Here is a 20,365-nt window from a genome sequence, read left to right as displayed (position 1 = left end):
GCTGCTAATCACAGAACTGCTTGTCTCTCTTTTGCATTACAGTCCACTAAAATCCACCATTCGAGTAGTTCTGGGTCAACAAATATTTAATAAAACAACTGATGTAACACAGACATTTGAAATAGAGAAATACATCTTGCATCCTCAGTATTCCGTGTTCAATCCTACTGAACATGATATTGGTGAGTATTTTTCTTCAGACAGATTTATTTTCCATTTACTTGATCTAGTTTCAAGTTTAGATTGTCTGTTGAAAACTGCCTTTAGAGTGGAAAAATCATAAATACTAGGAGAGGCTTTTGAATGCAGAGGGTTCTTAGTTCTACCAGAGTTATAACAGCATCTGAAGGCTAGACAAATTCAGATGAAAAATAAATTGCAAATTTTAAATAATTATGATAATTAGCCTTTGGAGCAATTTACCTAGATGTGTGGCAGATTCATCATCACTTCAAGTCTTTGTGAGATTAGGCATTTTTTCAACTGAACCAGAAGCTGTAGGCTTGATGCAGGAATTACTTGGTAAAATTCTATTGTCTGTATTGTATAAAGGATCTGACTAGATGAATGTAATAACCCCATCTGCTCTGAAAACCTGTGGTACTAAGAATCATTTTTTACACTGAGATAGATTTAAAAATCAGTTGTCTTATCACTCAGAAGTTAAATGCCCTTCTGATTGACCTTATAATACTAGTCAGAATGACAATGGGGCAGCAACTTACTTCTTATTTTCTGATCTGCTCTTGTGAAAGTTGTCACGTCACCCCAGGGCATCAAGCTGTGTGAGCACTTTGTCTGTGAGATTATTTAATATCCTGACATTGGGAATATTTTAGGTCAGGCATGTACAGGCTTTTTTTTTTGGTTCACAGATGGTGAGCATTTTCTACTCTATAGCAAAAAGCATTCAAGTTCTGTGTTGGTGGAAGCTCTGTCACAACATACAGGGAGACAAATGGGATTTGAGACATTACTCTGCTCTGAAATCCCCTGGTGAAAACCACCATGATGCTTTGGTATCTCATAGCTTTTTTAACTACTCTGAAATTAGGGAGGCATGTCTCACCAGTGTGTTATGACCAAATCTAGGGAGAGCTGAACATGGAGTACCTAAGACAAGCCCAACTGTAAAAAAAATGGAGAAAGCAGAAACTGTGTTGTGGGGGGAAGATGTAGGTGCTTGTTCTGTCCAGTCAGTGATTTTTACTGATGCAGAAGAGTTTTGTCCTGCTGAAAATACTTTTCTAAAGGAAACAATTATCATATGAGTGTTTGCTAGGAAATTTGAGGGATTCAGAAGCAGACAGAGTTAGTGGGGAAGAGAAGCAAGGTGAGGAAGTGTGGGAGCAAGGTTTGTGTGCGCTTCTCAGACTGTGAGATACTGCTTCTATGTTCCACTAGGGCCAAAAACTGTAGCTGGTAGAGAAATAAGACTATTCAGTGAGGTCACTGGCTTTCCACACGGCTGTGCTCACAAAATTTTGAGCTTCCAAAAGGCCTGGTGAGAAGGTTTTATAGGTGTGTCCATATTACCTCAACTCTGTTCTCTTTGAGTGGTGTGGCCAAACCAACATGCAGCCCTTACTTCATCCAGTACAAAGCCCCCTTTGCTGCTTTATAGCCAACTGAAAGAGATTTCCTACAGGGGAACCAATTTTTGAAATATTTCAGTGTCAATCTCATGATGCTGCATAGCTATGTATTTACACTGTTTTCAACCCTGTGACTGGTTAGTAAAGATTGTGTAGGTTATGTAATATTTTGTAGCTTCAAGAAACTTGGTTTTGAAATGTCCAAAGGTTTTCTTCCTTAATTTTAAAGACCTTGAATTTCACTGAACTCAGTGATAACAGGACACAAAACATACCAGCTCTTGGAGTAATTAATTTTTTAAATGGAATTGGAATTAGGCCAGTGGCCTGGCTTTCAGAAGCAGTATTTGCACATCCCACTTATTTCAGCTGAAAGTTGGGGATATGTCACTGTTATTTAACTATAAGGTGGGAGGAGACACATGTATTTTCTATCTTCCCCCTTCTCTACAGAGGCAGTGAAGCAAAATCTGCTCAGTGAGCATAGCATAAAATAAATATTCCCACAAGGGGAGTAGCTGAATGTTTCAGCCTTCAATTTGCTGTGAAATCAGGTGCTGTTGAGATGAGTCTGTCTGTCTTTGATTGAAATATCTTAATTAAGAGAGGCTTAGGGGATAATTAAATTTGTATCTGAGACCCATTACTGCCAATCCCATTAAAGAAAGGGAACAGTCACTTTCTTCCTCCTGCATTTTCTGTTCTGCAGCTTTGATTAAGCTGAAGAAGAATGGCCAACGTTGTGCTGTCAAATCCCAATTTGTTCAGCCCATCTGCCTGCCAGAAAGTGACACTGTTTTCCCTGACCAGTTGAAATGTCAGATTTCTGGATGGGGACACAAGCATGAGAGTGAGTAAAATGAGAGCTGGTGTTTGTAGAAAAAAATGGTGATAATAAAAACATAATGCTCAGGTATGTTATACAACTGAGAGTTTGGTAAAATGTTTTGCAAGGGACTTCTGGTGGGATTCTTTTTACTTGCCTTTGGAGTTTACAACATTTACATCTGAAATAGACATCCCGAACTTCATTTATAGGCCTTGGAATTTGGAGTGTGGTTCCTTTGACCAAATGCTTGCACCAATTTCAGAATGGAAGGAGCTATGAGCTAGCTAGATCTCAGTCCGCTGGGAGGGGAGAAAGTAGCTCATTGGAGTGCCAACACCTGGAATTCTAGTAAAGTGAATCCTTCCCCTGATTTCTCCAGACAGAGATTTTTAACTTCACCATCAAGAAACTTGGAAAATGTTGATAGGAGAAGGCCAGGTAGACTTTGGGCTAGGAAGTGCTTACACCCAGCTTGAGAAAGGCGGAAAAAATCATCCCATCCTTTTAGAGGAGGAATTTCAGGATTATGAGGCTGGACCATGCTGCTTCAATGTTGAGCTAGCAAAGACCAATGCGGGTAGATGAGGAGGATTGAAGAGCTGGCTGCCACATTGTGGTGACAGATGAAGTATGAGAAAATATCCCAGTCTAAATGTGTAGTCTAAAGACAAAAAGAAGTAATGGAGCCTTTGAAAAATGGATGATTTATTATCACGTCTGGAAAGAGGTGAGGACAGGAGTGCTGGGGTACTGTTGTTGAGTCTAGAAAATGAGAGAAGCTAAAATGGATTAATGGCTGGACATTGCAATACTGTTATGGAGTCTGACTGGAGGATCAGAAAGTGATCACTATAAAAATTATTTTATTTTAAAGGTGTCTATAACATAAATACTACTGAGAGGTGTTAAATGTGTTTATTATGTGTTAAATGTGTAAATATGTTGTATTGTGCCTTTGTGGTTTCCTGTTATGCTCTTGACATTCTATAAAAATGACTTTCTCTTCCTTTCTGGGAATTTTTAAAGATATATCTGGTTATTCAGATGTCCTGCAAGAAACACTGGTTCCACTTATTCCAGAGGAGAAGTGCAGAAGTCCTGAAATTTATGGAAGAGAACTCACAGAAAATATGTTCTGTGCTGGCTACTTTGACAGCAAATCAGATGCTTGTCAGGTAATGCTGGGTCATCTCTAGGCAGGTGATAGAAATGTATTTTGGTCAGAAATGTTGCAGTGTTACAATTCTTACTTTTGATTTTATAGTGTTCCTAAAGAAAAGAACCTTATGTGACTGCTTCCACCTTCATTTTTTATCATGTTCAATGTCAATTAAGCTCTACAGAAGGGCTCCAGGGTATTACATTCCTCCTATCTTCACATAAGGCAGTGGCTGTGCACTGGAGGGTGTGTTGCTCTAGTCCTGGCTGAGCCTGCAGGTGGTGGCAATGGATTTCTGCCCAGCTGGCAGGGATGTGCCAGCAGGAAAACCAGCATGAACCTGAGTGGGGACAAATCCCAGAGCTCCTGCCTCTTGACTGAGGGAAAATGAGGACACCTGGGTAGGAGGTGAGGAGCAGCCATGAGGCTTGGAGGAAGGAGCTGAGGTTTCTATAGTGGATGTGACTGAATGGTGTAGAATGTCAGTCAATTGGAAACTGTGTTATGTAAGCTCAGTCTTTCATGGAATGACCTCATGCTCTCACTACTTTCAGTTATGTCACACCTCGGCTCTGAATAAGGATGCAGAATTGTTGTGGTGATAGATGAGACTTCTTAAAATGAAGGATCAGATTATTCCTTACATAAAACTTCAGATTTCATCTACAGCTCATTTTGAAGGAGGAGGGTTTTGCTCTATTAACATAAATTTGTGAAAAGGCAGCACATAGCTAATAGCTGGCAGTGTAAGTGCAGGAAAGAATGTCACGTATACTGTGTGCTGGAAGCCCCACAGAGGTCATAAACATATCCAAAGAAAGGTGGCAAGAGTGAAATGGCAGCAGCCAGCAGTGGCTCAAGGCCAGGGCTGAGACTCAGGCTGCAAGGGGTCACACGAGCCAGAGAGATGGAAACTACCCTGCCTGCCCAGCTCCCTTGCCTTTCCCAGGAAGTGCAAATACAAGAGACAGCATCACAGCTGATTCTCTCTCCCTGCCCTGGGAAAACAGAAATCAGGAATGAAAAGGAGAAAAGAAGGAGGAGGGAAGGAGAAAGGACTTGCACAAAGACAAGTGGTCTGGAGAGAATGACAGAGTGAGAAAAACAGCGATTTTGAATCAACAGATGTTGCTGAAGAACAGTGCTCATGACATGAAATCATTATTAGTGAATCAACAATTCATTTTTCCCTATTGTCAGACTTGTAGTGGGGTCTGAGGAGAAATAATGTAGACCTCTTAATGTAACAACAGATGTAGCTGACCTCTGGGTTTTCTTAATGTACACTTAGGATATTAACCTGTAAACCATCTGTTATGTATAAAAATATTCCAAGACCAAGAAACTTCAAACAGACAATGTGTTTGCCTTGATTAGTTTTAAAAGATTTTCTTGGAAACTTTTGTCATTTAATCAGTGCACTGATGCCAAAACTGCAATCAATTAGACTAATTGTGAAAAATATGCAGACAAGCAAGACTTCATCTGATGCCCCTCACTTATCACAGAAATCTTCAGTATAAAGGCAACACAATTTCCTATGTATTTTGGTCTCAAAGAATTTTCTTTTCACATAGGAAAAAATATATTTCTCCTTGGTCTCAAATAATTAGAGTGATGGCTGATTTCACCAGTACCATTTACTAAGTCACATTTTTAATTTCTAACATTTTAATTTCTCTAGAAAGTCAGTCTAAGAGTAACATTAATAATAATAAAAAACCCGTCTTGAATGTTTTCAAGGTTTAAAATAAGTAGAAATGTTCAAAATTAACATCAGTCTTGGCTGCTTTTTGATTTATGGTTTAATGACAAGATAAATACTCAGTAGCAAATTCAAACACATGGAAAACCCCATATGCCACATAAAATTACAGTATCCCACAATCACAAAGTCTGGCTGTAAGCAACAACTTTCTTTGAAAACTCTTATGTTCTCTGAAAGTTGCAATAAACTGCACCGAGATATTCTTCAAATGCACCCATGTAACCCCCCCATGCAGTGCTGATATTACAACACAGTACCAAGCCCCAAAGGCTTGTTCACTTCCATTGAAAATTATCTACATCAACCATGCTTTCCAGTAGGTATCTGAATCTAAAAATGTCATATTTTTAAACAAAATCTGATATTTTGAAATCCACCATTATATTTGAATGTTACTAAAAATGCTTTCCATAATGAAACTTCAGTAAACTTTTTTTGTTGTTGTTGTTGTTTTTTTTTTTTTGGTTTGGGGTGTTTTTTTTTTTAGTTTAATTCTCATGTGCAAACATTCCTATTTTAGGATTTTCCCGTATGATCTATCAAATTAGATGACCTTTGCTTACTTTTGATGCAGGGAGATTCTGGTGGACCTCTGGCTTGTGAGGAAAATAACATCTCTTACCTCTATGGAATTATCAGCTGGGGAGATGGCTGCGGCAGAGTCAACAAACCTGGAGTATACACAAAAGTGACAAACTATGTAAAGTGGATTAATGAGAAAATAGCCCCTCGAAAAACTAGTTGAATAGTTAAATGCACTAACATTTGAAGCAGGGTTCAGGAGTCTTTTGGCTTTATTAAAGTGGCATTTATATTTTATTATAAGCTGGTATGAAAAGTCTCATGGTAATTCTTAGCAGTTCCAAGCCAGACCACCAAAAGCAGGCCTGCTCCATCTGATGTCAGCAGCCATGATCTATCATTCAAGGGCTGTGGATTGCTCAACACACATGACTGCCTTTATTTGTATTAATAAAAAAATATCAAACATATCGAGACAGTGCACAAAAATCTGCAAGTCTCTGTCTGCTTGGTGGATTACCTAAAAAGGGATTTGATGTGTTCTGCAGCTTCTGGTGGAGCTGTCATCCCCCAAACCAACCTGCAACAATATTGTCCTTGTATGCTCAGTTGAAATGAAGAAATAAACAGGAGAATCAAAAATGAAATTCCCTCTCCCTGAGAAATGATCTCCTGAAGCTCAGGGCAAGAGACACCAAGAGAACAACGTAGGTAAAGCTGCTCCTCAGCTAACTGCAACAACAGGCCTGGGGAAAGAATCCAGAGGGTTTAGGTTTTCTTTCAACCAAACACGTAAGCATATTTTCATATAAACCTATTTCTGTGTTCCACTGACGTAAAATCAGGAACGTGCCTCAGAGCTCTGCTGAATCTGGTGTGCAATTTTCCAGCAAGGTTAACACAACACCTCCTGAGAGCTCAAAGTCTTTTGCTGAAAAATGTTGGAAGTTGGAGCAGCTGATTTAGGTTGATACAGCCAGGACCTTTTGCAGACTGTGATCTGCTCCTTGCCCTGAGGACAGCAATGGAAACACTTCACCTTGCTGATAAATCCCTAAACGTTTCTTTAATTTGACAGTGTTTTGAAGATGTCTTAGGTTTTGTACTAACAAGTTGTTCAACTATTTAGATAATTCAGAAAGGAGGTTTCTTGTAACAGATTTTTCAACTGGATGGCTGGGGTGCAGCTTGACATTTTCCTTAGGGATTTGGTGATATCATAAACCACAGGCTTTACTGTCATGGTCTATGGAATTGTTATGGGACCAACCAAAGCAATTATTACAATATACAGCTGTTTAGAGGCAGTGGACTCAGCTGTATTAGCAAAAACAGGCAGAAAATGATTCAACAGAAAACGTCTGACAAAGAATGGAAAATTCTTTTTTACCTTTATCCATGTCAAATGTGTACATTTAGGTGTTGTGAAATGTATTTCTCCCCTGGTAGTGAACATTTATGGACTCTCTTAAGTTTTTCAAACAAAGTTGTTTTTTAAAGTAATAGAATTTTAAAGCAGTGCCTAGATATTCAGATGTGTTTTTTGTTTGCAGTGTCCTCATGGGTTTCTTAGTAGTGGTGAATGTTATCTGCAGTTAAAAGAGATTTTTTAAAAGAAAAATAACCAAAACCTGCATCTGTGTAAGTGCAAATATACAACAATGCTAATCTAGATAAATGATGTAAACTGTTGAATAAAAACATTTACCCTCTGTTTCTTGAACTTAGTCTGTTATGTATAAAGTTACGGTAAGATCTTTGAATCCCTCTGTAGGCTGTGCTAGAGGTTGAGAGCTGGTAGAAAGATGAAATAACACTTTGTGCTGGAAGGCATTGGAAAGTCTCTCTGTAAGGGTCAGTTTCAGCTGGTGGTGCTCCCAGTTTAATGCAAGTGTCATGTACATTTCCAGTAGGCAGATGTAAGCACCTGGGGATCTTTTTCAGCTATTGATACTGTGAGTCCCAGGATTAAAGCCCTTAGTTTGTTTTTCTGAGGCACTAAACACTAGCTTGAAAAACTGAGATCCACCTCTGGGATCTTGATTTCAAACCACGCTGAAGACTCTCGTGTGGCTCTGCCTCCCTGGCCACTTGCAGTATGAGTCTGGCTTACTTAATGCCCTAAAATGAATATGACATGTGACAGGACTAACTGTACCTGCTGCTGAGACAAGTACTGCATCAGCAGGAAGGAACTATTTGCTGTTCTTTGGAAGGGATTCATCAGGAACAGGTTTCCACTCAAAGTTGAAGCCATTCTGAATGTCTGTATCTGTTCTGTGACTTCAGTTTCACTTTGAAATGAATATCTATCCACATTGTGCACAGTTTTGATCCTGCAGTTTCGTGTTGCATATACTCTCTTGGTCTTCTCTTGCAGTACAGAAGGTCTCTGTTTGATAGAAAAGGTGTTAGACTGGTGTTTCTGACCATTTGTGTGGAGTTTTTTTAGCTGTCCTGTTTTTAAAATCTATGCTGCTTGTATCAGTACACAGCAACACCAGTACAAATAACACACTTTGAAAAATATATTGAATGGTCTGTGTTATGCCCTCAAAGGTCTAAATGACAAATCTCCACCTGATACTAATTTGAATACTTTGAATGCATTAAAATTAATTTGTGGCTTTCAAAGCAGCCTGTTTATCCACTGTGACTGCATTGGCTTGGTGGAACTAAATTAAAATCATTTGATCCTGAGCTGTGAGGTGACTAGCACAGTGTTACAAGCACAAATAGGGGTGGCAAGGAGATGTCCAGGTTATGAGATGTCCTGACTTCTCACACCCTGCCATCAGTCACATTCCTTTGGGGCACTCCAGCATCTGCCCCCTGGCTTTCTGTTGAGCATTACCCCATGGAAACTAACTCTCCATATTTTTCATGTGATTATTGCCTTGGTTAAAATGAAAACCAAACTCAATTAGTGAAGTTTTATCTGATATTTTTCCCATCTCTATATTGAAATTGAATTAGAATGCAAAGTCAGTGGAACAAACACTTCCCTAATTCATTATGAAACACACTTAAAAGATGGTTTTGTTAAATTGTATGTTATTCCATGCAAACTGACCGATTTAAAAGGAAGAAATAAATGCAAACATCTAAAAAAACCCCTTCTATTATGCTACTGAAAGAAAAATGTGCTGTAGTGCTATTTAAAAAAAGCTGAAGAACTAATTACCATCAAATAAGATGCAGCAGGAGTATTTTTGGAATAATGGACTCTAATTAGTCCATTGCTCGTGGAAATAAATCTGAGGACATCATTAACACATCTTATTCTATTAATTGTAGCTGCTTCTGGTTTGGTGTAAGCGGGTTGTTATCTCGTGACAGTTGCATTGCAAAGAGGAAAAAAAAAAGTGAGAAGGGTATTTTTATCTGGGGTAGTTGGCAGCGTCTTCTGGGAGCCAAGGAGAGCTGTAATTATACTTTTGGAGAGTGAAAATTGGGCATTGTAAGGAAGGTGCGGGAAGGGGGCGTTTTGGCCGGCCAGAGGCGGATCCCGCTCCACCAAGCGAATCCGGTGCGGGCTTTGCGGCCGCCCGGGCGCGGGGCAGCCCTGCGGGCAGCGGCAAAGCCCGGAGCCGGATCGGGGCGGGGGTCGCGCCCGGAGCGGATCCGCGGCGCTCCGGGTGCCCCGGGCTCTGAAACACTGAGGAAAAAAAAAAAAAAAATTAAAAAAAAAAAAAATCCAAGATCCCCCCGCAACCCAGAAGTAAAACACGTGAATAAAGACTCATTGGGACGGGCCGCAGACCCCTTTCCCCAGGCGGCAGGTCGGGGGCCGGGCCGGGCCGGGCCGCGCTGGCCGCCCGCCCGCGCGGGGCCCTGATAAAGCTATTTTGGAAGTGACCCCTCGGGCGGCCGGAGCGCGGGGCGGGCGCAGCGAGCCGGCGCAGCTGTCCGGAATCATGACTGAAGATGACGGATTCCGTGGTGGTGGAGGGTCACGTCAAGTTGAGAGACGGAAAAAAGGTGCCCGCTCCCGGCGCCCCTTCGGCCCGCGGGGGTCCCCTTGTCCCGAGGGGAGAGAGCCCGCTCTCCCCCGCGCGGCCCCGGCTAACCCTGTCCCTTTGCCTCTCGTTGCAGTGGAAGAGCAGGTGGCTGGTGCTGCGCAAGCCCTCCCCGGTGGCAGGTAAGCGGGGCCCGGCGGTGGGGACGGGGCTCGGGGCCCCGCAGCTTGCCCGGCTCCCCGGGGCCAGTGCCCGCGGAGCCCTCGGCGGGGCCGCCCCAGAGCTGCGCTGCCCGGGGGCCGCGTCCGGCCTGGGGGCGAGCTCCTGCGCTCACTAAAAACAACGGGAAAAGTGACTTTCCAAGGCTTTTCTTTCTCTTTTTATTTTTTTTATTTTTTATTTAAATTTTCTTCTTTTTTTTTTTTATTAATTTTCTATGGGTGAACTTATTTCTTCAGGGTGGTTGCTGGCTGTGAAAAAAAAAACAAAACCCAAAAAACAAACCAAAACCAAAAAAAAAAAAACACCAAAAAAACCCCCCTGACATTGTAAGCTTGGTAGTTATTTTCGATCAGTGTTTTGACAGAAATTATCACTTCGATTTAAAAATAAAATGACATTTTGAATTGAGGAAGGGAAAAAAAAAAAAAAGATCGTTTCCATGCTTCTGGAGGGGAAATTGAAAACCTTACACAGAGCTGATGTTTTACTGCTGCAGAGGGAAAAGTAGGCTTCAGGTTACCCCATCTGTTCCCAAGAGGGAAAACATTTGGGCCCAAAAGTATATCTTTCCAGGGCTAAATGTTGCTTACACTTGGAAAATGTGAATCTGAACTGCTGCAGGATGGATTTTGGCAGCCTTTCGTGGCTCTTGCTAGGAAGACTGAAGGCTTTTGAGTAATTCTTTGTTACCTGAGTTGTTACAGTAATATTTAAGTGTTTTAAGTACCTTTATCTCATCTAAATCTGTGAAACTTCCGTGTGTGAAAGGGCATCTGTTGGTCTAAGAGCTAGTACCTAGACCTGTGTACATGGGCCTGAGTTTCTATTGTGAATAAGCCAGCTTTGAAGGCTGTAGATGGTGGAGCCTGACGATTTTTATTCAAAATTAGCCAGGTTTACTAAAAAAGCCCCTGGTGATTTGCTGTTCTTGGTATGTAAACCATAGCCGTTCTTCAGACACACAACTGTATTACAGAATGTTTAAATACCATGGCTGCAGCTGTTTTTGCCAACAGGTGCACAAAGACAATTGGGAATGCATGCAAAGCTCTGCATTAGTTAGCAGACAGTTCGGTCTTTCAGTCATTTTTCATCTCTGTGGATGGAGATTTTGCCAGTCCCTTACCCAGCTGAGAGTTGCAGGGCACCTTAGTGGGGCTGGGAGCACCACCCCCAGTATTTATAAAATGGTGTGTGGGGGTCTTTTGTGGTTTGTAGCTCAGCTTAAGCTGTGCAAGTTGCAGCTTTGATATTGACCATTAATTTCATCTACATCTGAGTGCTGTGTGATAGAAATGAATGTGGGGGAAAAGAAGGCTGCTTTTGTCATAAATTCAAAAGGTGGGAGAGGTGACTGCCCCTTCCTTTTGGGTTTGCTTGTGAAATGCTTGCTTTCCCCATGGGGCCGTGGCACTTGAACGAGTTTCTGCCATTGCATAGTTACTGTGTAATAAACACCTCTGGGAAGTGGTCAGTAACAACTGGTGGCACAAGCAAACACTAAAAAATAAATAAATAAAAGAAGGTGTGGCACATAATGATTTTTAGCCATGGCTGCTGTGTAGCATTTTACCAGGAAACCTGAGCCGACAGGAGCGATCTCGCGGCGCAGTCTGCTTGCCATTTAGTGGTTGGGTAATCTGTGAGCTACTGTAAGAATTTCATTTGTGGTTCAGTATGTTCTAATGAAAATACAGACAACAATAGCCTCTCGGTCTTTAGAGTCTGTAATGTGGACAGCTATCCTAGCATAGCTCCTAATGCTCTGAATTAATGAGTCAGTCCCCACCGGACTCAGGAGACGATCCGAAATGCCACTGGACTTTGAATAAAATAGGGAAGATTTATTGCTGACCTCCTGATTTTTGAGCCTGCAGTTTAACCCTTAGAACATGCCTTCAGTGTTTGCTTCCTGAAAACAAGGACTATAAACTACCGGGGGTGGGCAGGGAGAAGAGATCAGAGTTTTACATTGACTTGGTTGAGCTGATCCTGCAGTTGTCTAAAGCTCCTTTATATTGCAGCAGAGTGCTGAGAATTTTGTTCTGGTCTGTGCTCTGCATCATCATCTCTGACAGTTTTGCTCCTTTTAGACTGTTTGCTCATGCTGGTGTACAAGGATAAATCTGAACGAGCAAAAGGGCATAAGGAGAGGAGCAGCATGACCTTAGAAGACATCTGTGGCTTGGATCCTGGGCTCCCCTATGAGGGCCTGAATCACACGCTCGCAATCATCTGTCTGTCCCAAGTTGTGATGCTGGGATTTGAGAACAAGGAAACCATGTACGCGTGGGATGTGCGAATACGCTACAGTTTGGGGGAAGGTAACCTTTGTCTTCTCACACTGTTTCTTTCTGGTTTTTTTGGTTTTTTTTTTTTCTCCCACAGGGTAAAAATCCAAAGAAAAGTGACGCTAAAATGCAAACAAAACTGTACAGTTCAGGACAGGATTGTCACTCACTTGAGAGTGGACAAACAGTTTTCCCCCTTACACGTTAAAGCAGGTATCCCTTCCAATAAGTTTTGACTACAGTACCACCCAGTACTTGGATAACTGTGACATCTCTTAACCTGGGGTTTTGATATGGTGTGTAGCCTTGAAACAAAGTGATCAAACTTCTGCTTCTGGTCCTACAACTGACTCAGGGATTCTGGCCAAAGGACTCAGGGGGAGGCTGAAATAAGAGATGCAAAGTCCTGAGCAGCTTTGCCAGTTCATGCCCAGTTTGCTGAGCTGCCTACTGGGTGTTGCATTGATAATTCTCATTGCTGCTAGTGTGCCATTTCAGAGACTTTTTTGCACTAAGGCGTGTCATCATACACCTTCTTTCCAGCTAACTTCACCTTTCTCTTTCCTCCTATTATATTTTCTTGGTTAGCAGCTCTGAAATGTACTGTGGTGAACAAAGAGTGATAATGTTGGTAATCCATAGTATCTGTCTTATGTTTGTTTAGTCATAACTAGGGAAGGAGGGTAGGTGTGTGGGAGACACACATTAGCAATCTTTATCATTTGTTACATATGCTCTGCCATCTGTTGGGTTTGTGGGCTCGTTCCTTTGCAGTACATATGTAGAAAGATGGCCTGGGAATTTTACAGTAAAAATACGTAGAACTATAAGAAGTGAGATGTGTGGATGTACCTCTCAGGGCTATCAAATATGAAGCCTTGCATAACAGGAAAGGTTAGAGGGGTTGCTGAACAATAGGAGCATGAGTAGCTGGAGTGGTTTTGCACTTTGATGATACAGTTCTGTTGTCTTCCAGTGCTGTTTTGCTGGGGGGTTTTTGTTTTGTTTGGTGGGGTTTTGTTTTGTTTTTTTGACTAGGTTTGGAATCTATTTATAGCATAGACTTGTCCTAAAAGCTGAAGGAGTACTTGAATATAACAGAGTAGGTCTGTTTTTTTATGATCTTGCACTGATGTAGTGCTGGAGTAATCTCAGTCTGGGTGATAGGGTTATGGTTGGGATTGGAGGACATGGAAAAGCAGCAAAGAGTTTTTTTAAGGAAAGCTGTGAATGAGGTAGGAGTAGCTACTGGATTATGATATGTGCAACCATGGAGTAAAGGTGAAGTGGGAGTGTGTGTGGAAGTGAAGAAATGTAGAATTAAGAAAACAAGTGTAATTGGTTGAACTGCCAATAAATTAGTATAAAGTTAATTGCAAAAAAAACTTGGGGGGGGCGGAGAATAAACCAAAGAACTGAAACTTTTTTCAGAATTTTGTCTTTCAACGCATGTTCAATTAGGAGAACAAAGTCAAAGGGAGTCTAGTTTGAGTATAGAGGAATAGAAAAGAGAGAAGATGTAGATGAAGAGAGGACGGTGACTGGTGTTTTTTCTTAAAGTGTAGCAAGGGTGCCTTTGTGTGCCTTGAAAATAAGGTAGCTGGATGATAAAAATAGGCTAGGGAGAGATGACCTCAGAGTCTGGGAAGCAAAAAAAAAAAATGAAAGGAGCTGACACTGTTCTTGAATGAAGACTGCAGAATGGAGGTGTTCATACTGGAGTTCCCAGTGTTTTCTCTCAGTTTTTAGCAGATGAGGTGGATATGATTCCTGGAATGTGCTTGGGCTCATAACTCATTTTGAGAAGTTAGCATGCTGCAGATCAGTGCATAGCTGTGAAAAATAAAAAATGGGCTGAATCAAGTGGTGGATTGAAGTAGTGTTTTTGTTCAGAGATATACTCAGCTATGTGTCTTTGCAATTTTTTTTATAGAGTAAGAGAAGTCAAAGGCTGCGGAGAATTTTGAAAAAAATTCCAATTTACCAAGAAAGCAGTGTATGAAAAAGGTTTTATTTTTAAAAATGCCTTTCCTTTTACTTAGGCTTCATTCAGATTTGGGTATGCTGTATTTTAACAGTGGTCTAGAACTTGTGCTGGAGCTCTTTGTTTTCAGCAGCTGTTGTAACTTGCAACTGATTGTGTGAAGAATGGGCTTCATTCCTCTATTATGAAGGAGAAAGAATCCTGATGCTGCTTCTCCCATGATTCAATTGCCAGCAAAATACTGGGCAGAGTTAACTGGCAGGAGGAGTACAAATGGCATTAAAGATTGCTTTCTGAGCATTATTGATCATGATGGTTTTGCTGTCTTTTTGATAGCTGATGTTTAAGCAAGTTGCGTAACAACTTCGTGCCCAAAAGGGGACATGGTGTGACTATTGATTTGCTCCCTAGCAGTGCTACTGGCAGAGCTGTAAGCAGAGCTGTGGTTAGTTAGATCTATCTCTGTCTCCTTGCACATTTCACTCGAATGACTTTGTGGCTAATTCTGCTGGAGCCTCAGGGAACTTAGCAAATGCATGTCATAGATGAGGAGTTGGCTTACAGCTCGGATCGTGACTAAGAATACAGCAAGCAGTTAGATGAGAAGCAAGACTCAGACCCAGATGAAATTTGTGATGCTTGAGGAGGCATGGGCAAGAAACAGGGAAGAGTTGATGCAAGAACTGAGAGTACCTGGAAGTTACCCAGTAGATTTCATAGGCAGCTGTTTGTGTGATCTTTGATGCATAACCAAAACCTAAATCTATGTTGCTTCTTGATAAACACCACCAAAAACCTCCTCCTGGAAATTTAAGAGTCTGGATGCTTCTCTCTACCAAGACAGATGTTGTTTGGTTTTTTTTTTTCTTTTCAATTTGTTGTGGGTTTTTTGTTTTTATTTTGTTTGTTGGTTGATTTTTTTTGTGTGTCTAATCACAATATGAAAGAAACTAGAGCAATAGTGGAGGTCAAAACAATTGTTTGGGAATTATATGTTGCTCACGTAAATTGTTCCCTTTGAAACACTGAGATTTGAGCCTTTGAAGTGATCCCAATAACTTACTGAGAATGCAATAGCCCTGGAAGAGAAAATGGGAGACCACCCTAGAACAACTACTTTAGGTAAGGATGCTGCAATTAGACAATACTGGAACTGGGATTTGAACCTGGTTTTTGTAAACTTGAATGAGATAGGTGTTTCTTTTTCTTTCTCCACTCTTTTAAAATTCAGGATGTAAAATATGAAAAAATTAACTGACGTCTAAAAGTGTTTGTTACTTATAAATCACGTAGTTTCCTGGTAATTTAAAATGTCCTGGCATTCTACCATCACTAAGTCATGAAAGAATCACAAGGTGGAAAAATGTAATTTTCCTCATTTTACTGCTGGGGAGGAAGTGAAGCAGTTTATTAAAGGTTGCAGATGAGTCAGTGATAGATTTGTTAAGTTCTTTGAGCCTTGGCTTTTGGGCTCCTTCAACACCATTTTATTTTTGTGCATGCATGTGGGAAAGGAGAGACACAGTTAGAGGAGGAGACAGAGAGCAACCCATGTAATGATGCAAAGATGGAAGAGGTAAGTGAAGTCTGGGCTGCATGATTGACTAATCTGGGATAGGGATTAGCCTGGAAGACAGGATAAATTAATGTAGCATTGCAACTTTAATAACTTGTAGCATTAGGCCAAGATATGGTGGATTTTTTCCAATCCTTAACTGGCATAATAGAGGGTAATGGCCTTACAACTACTTACATGTGGCTGTCTCTGCTCCACGTAGATCTTTTTGCCAGAGTCTCATGGTGCGGGCAGGGTTTGGTCCAAGTACCACAGCTGAACAGAATGACTTACATAACCCTTGTATATTCTGAAGTAATCTTTTTGTCCTTATTTGATAGTTCATAGATTTCAAGTCTTTGTAGCCCCTGGCACAAAACTAGAGAGTGGGCCTGCTACCCTGCATTTCTGCAATGACATCCTTGTCCTGGTGAAAGACGTTCCTCCCAGTGTCATGGGGCAGTGGAAGCTCTCGGATCTGCGTCGCTACGGGGCTGTCCCGAACGGATTCATCTTTGAAGGGGGCACCAGGTGCGGCTTCTGTAAGTACAAATGGAACCTGTCCTCCAGATGTTGCTTGGTGCCTTTTGCAGAAGTGTAAATGCACTCTCATTCCAAGTGGAGACTGCAGAACCAGCTGTGCTACTTTGTCAAACAGGCAGCCTCTTATCAGAGGGTCTGTTCTGAGTAGATTTCTGCAGGCTTCAACCATGGTGTTCATGAGAGATGTCACCGTGTGCAGTCCTGGCTAAAAATTGCCCTGTGGCTCTCCAGAAGATGTTTAGTTAAAAGCTTCTATTGAATACAGAGCAAAAACAAGGTAATGAAATTTTATGGCTTGTGTTATGGAAGAGATAAGGTAAAATGGCTTGATGTTCAGATTATTAAATTATGATTAATTATTTTGTTGTTTGCTGAGGGGAAAGTGATGTGGAACTTTAAGGTTACAGGCAGCATCAATGTTCTCATTTTGTAAATGCTAATTTCTAAATCCCACAGAGGATTTTTTACTCCTTAAAGTTAGAACAACTTTCTGGTCCCTTCCCTATTAGCAGCTTTGTAACTATGGGGTGGAACCATGTGATTTTTGGCATCAAAATGAAAGCAAGCAAGCTGAGGCTAGTTTCCATAGCCTAGTAAATAAGATACACCATTATATGGAGATGAATCTCTTGTTCCCATGGCCAATTTAGGACTTCTCAAATTTTCACTTCAGATAAAATGTATGCAAGATCTGAAAAGGATAGTTAATAAATGCACAAGTATAATAACATATAATTAGTTTTTTATTAATAAGGTTTTAATTTCATAAGCAGGATTTGAAGCCATGCTGAATTGATGGCCTGTGAGCACAGATGGATATGCAGATTGCCAGTTTGGATCTGAAGTTGTTTGACTTGCATACTTTTTTCAATAAACAAACTGAAAAATTAGATTTCAGAGTTGATCCAATTCCAAATATATTCTTCCTGGGACTTGCATACTGTTGCTCTGCATGTAAATTCTGGTTGCTCTACTTCTATGGAGTGGAAACCCAAATTCCTGACCTCTTTCTGACCTGATGGAGGGTGTGGCCAGGTGGGGATTGGTCTCTTCTCCCAGGCAACAAGAGACATGATGAGAGGAAGAGGCTCCAGGCTGTGCCAGAGGAGCTTTAGGTTGGGCTTTGGGAGGAATTTCTACACAGGAAGGGTTGTCAGGCATTGAAATGAGATGCCTGGAGAGGTGGTGAAATCAGCATCCCTGAAGGTGTTTAAGAAATGACTGGACATGGCACTTAGTTGACATGGTGGTGTCTAGTGAAAGGCTGGATTGTGTCAGGATCTTTTCCAGCCTCAGTGATTCTGTGAAATGAGGAACTCTAGGTGATGGAACCTGAATTATTTGTGGTGGTTTTTCTGTTTTTTCCTCCCATAAACTTATGCTAGTTTCTGGTGAGAAACAGGAGGTCATCAATAGCTCTCCTGTGTACATGCTTTTAAAAATATGAAATTATTATTTTTTAAGGTTACAAGTGAACCGAATTAGAAAAGTGCTTTGGAAAAGGTCCCACTACCTGTGGATCATTCTTAAAAAGTGTGTGTGTTGATAGCTGAGACCTTTCAGTTACCGTGAAAGGGTTTTTGTATTCCCCCTGCATGTATGCTTTCACAGAGAAGAACAGCATAGTCAATCATAGTCAATTTGGTGCAAAATAGCCTGCCACAGTTGGAAACTCTTTACAAGTTCAAGCTGATCTTGTTAAAGGAGTTGTTGTCCCTAACTAAGCAGTCAAACATATCCGCAGGCATAACAACATTTAAATATGTGTTTAGTCTAAACACTTGATTTAATATTGCCACTATAAGAAAAGGCTTTTGAAAATAGAACCTAAAGAAAAATATAACTCTGGTTATTCTAGACGGAAGTGTGTTGCTAAAGAGAAATACCATCTTTGTTCAGATATCTTTTACCTCAGTCCTCTGGAATTCTTGAGGCAAACAAGTAGTGTTCAGGAAAAAAAAACCTGATATGTTATTACAGAAGTTGTTTTAATTCCTAAATAAAAGCACTCTCCATTACCCTGTCATGTAAGTGTAATATAATATTATGCAGACTCTGTTATTAATGTTACTTTCCTACAGGTTAAACCATATCTTTGCTCACATTCATCCTGTGGAGCTCTGAATGCAGAGGATTAGTGAATTTAAGGTTTAAATATCACTGTAATAGATACCTAATTAAAAGGAACCAATAATCTTGTGGTTCAGTTGCCTCTCCATAATAAAAGACATGAAGTCTCAAACTGAAGCAGAGTTTTTTTGGGTGTATCTGTGGTAGAACTGAGATGTAAAAGGATATGAATTTGTTTTAGTTTTCTGTTTCTTGCTTCATCACAAAAGTTTGTATAAAGATAAAACACTTCATTATGTTCTGTTGCTTAGTACAGGTTTAATTCAACTTCAAAGGCTTTGGTACTCAATCCAGGAAGAGGGAAACCATCTGAGATAATGCTGAGATTTCAAACATTAAATCTAGGTGCATTTTTAAGATGGTTCACACAAGTTTATTCATAAATAGGAAGAAGAGCATTAACATTCTGAACTCCTCGTGCTCTTAAAATCACAATTGTACTGCTAGAGATTAAAATTTTTTTTCTGCTTCTGAAAGCTGCAAATAACTTATTTTCTGGGCCAAAATTTTGTTCTCTCTGTAGCTGAAGCTTAGTCACACACTGTTTGCAAAAAAGCTGGTGTCTTGGCCTAGCAGTCAGTTGAGAGGTTTACATGGAGGAACAGGCTGGAGAAAAGGAGCCTCTCACTTTCCCAAGTCCCAGCGAATTAGTGGGCACTAGTTAAAATGACCAGTTGCCAGGAGAATCTTCACTTGGAGGTCAGTGTGAAAAAATCAAGTAGGGTAATAAAAGGGCACATTAACACCATGAGAATTCAGGCTCTCCAATGTTCAAGTGCTTCAGGATTAGCTGTCAGAGCCTGGTTTAAAGCTGCCTGATATTTTCTGACAGCATCTCCTTGAGGAAAGGAACTTGTGGGACCCTTAGTGCCCTTTGAAAGAACAAATGCTAATTGCAGGTTAAGCAGGAATATTTCTGTGATTGTTTTGGTGTTTTGATAAAATTTGGTAATTTCTTCCTTCTTTCCTTTCTTGTTTCCCCTTCTGCATTTATTTGAAATTTAGAAGTAATTGGAGTGGTTAAACTGGGGCAAGATCTGGAATTTTTGTAAAAATCCTGGGTTGCATAGATTAAAACTTCTGTTTATATGCAGATATTCTGTGCTGTCTCCTACTTAGGCCTACAGCAGGCAACCAACATTATCTCTATTTATCTATTTTTAGTTGTCATGCCCATATCTTAGTTGGCAATAATAGGAATACTCTGTCGTTTTCCCACAGAGAGGAGCAGTGTGAGGTCCCCTCTGAAGGGGTCTGCTCAAGGCCAGGGTTGGGATGTACATGCTGATTGCCATGGAATGAGCTGCTGTGGTTCCTGCCTGTCCTGCAGCTAAAAGGCTTCAGGCTCTAGTATTGTCTGGCACCTGTTAGTAGTAATTAGTGGGAAAGAACTGAGTCTTCCTCCCTAGTTTCACACACACTACAGAGATTGAAGTAATTTTTGGCTATTGTCCATTTTTAAAGTGTTTTTGCCCATGGATTTGCTTTTTTAATGTGATGGGTTAAAATCAACATAAGCAAGATTAAGTAGTACTTGGAAGTTCTATGAAACTGGCAACTTGTCCTGCGTGTTTGAGGGACTGTACAATGCTGCCACAGAGGACTGGCTGAGTGTTTCAGTCTTGTGCAAGTGGTTGGAGGCTGCTTTTCACCAAGTCTCATAGCCCATGGAGAGAGCTGAGTGAGCTCTTCTGTCTGGTGAACAGCTGCATGGTATTACACTGTGCATACCACACATTCCTTGGCTTCTAAATGCCTGTGCACCAAACCAGTTCCAACTCATGACTGAGATATGTAATTTCCAGTAG

At 40.8% G+C, this 20,365-nt stretch overlaps 2 protein-coding genes across 6 annotated transcripts in view; both read left to right on the top strand.

Moving 5' to 3' along the window:
• The window catches only part of HGFAC (HGF activator), a 40,786-nt gene extending 33,199 nt beyond the window's left edge, over nucleotides 1–7,587 (top strand). For 2 of the 3 annotated variants that reach the window (XM_064418813.1, XM_064418810.1), the window contains 4 exons: nucleotides 43–182; nucleotides 2,305–2,445; nucleotides 3,451–3,599; nucleotides 5,926–7,587. In XM_064418813.1, coding sequence (XP_064274883.1) covers nucleotides 43–182; nucleotides 2,305–2,445; nucleotides 3,451–3,599; nucleotides 5,926–6,096 — 601 coding nt within the window. In that variant the 3' untranslated portion in view covers nucleotides 6,097–7,587. The remainder of the gene's footprint in view (nucleotides 1–42; nucleotides 183–2,304; nucleotides 2,446–3,450; nucleotides 3,600–5,925) is intronic. The other variant, XM_064418812.1, reaches the window with a different exon arrangement.
• A 1,743-nt stretch (nucleotides 7,588–9,330) lies between these two features.
• DOK7 (docking protein 7) overlaps nucleotides 9,331–20,365 on the top strand; it is a 58,667-nt gene continuing 47,632 nt past the window's right edge. The window contains exons 1-4 of one of the 3 annotated variants that reach the window (XM_064418808.1): nucleotides 9,332–9,854; nucleotides 9,969–10,014; nucleotides 12,133–12,378; nucleotides 16,226–16,426. In XM_064418808.1, the coding sequence (XP_064274878.1) occupies nucleotides 9,801–9,854; nucleotides 9,969–10,014; nucleotides 12,133–12,378; nucleotides 16,226–16,426 (547 nt within the window). In that variant the 5' untranslated portion in view covers nucleotides 9,332–9,800. Of the gene's footprint in view, nucleotides 10,015–12,132; nucleotides 12,379–16,225; nucleotides 16,427–20,365 lie in introns of all 3 variants that reach the window. The other 2 variants (XM_064418809.1, XM_064418807.1) reach the window with 2 other exon arrangements.

This window comes from Passer domesticus, chromosome 4 (assembly GCF_036417665.1).
Source record: "Passer domesticus isolate bPasDom1 chromosome 4, bPasDom1.hap1, whole genome shotgun sequence".
NCBI lineage: Eukaryota > Metazoa > Chordata > Aves > Passeriformes > Passeridae > Passer > Passer domesticus.
This window is presented reverse-complemented; position numbering and strand designations above follow the sequence as displayed.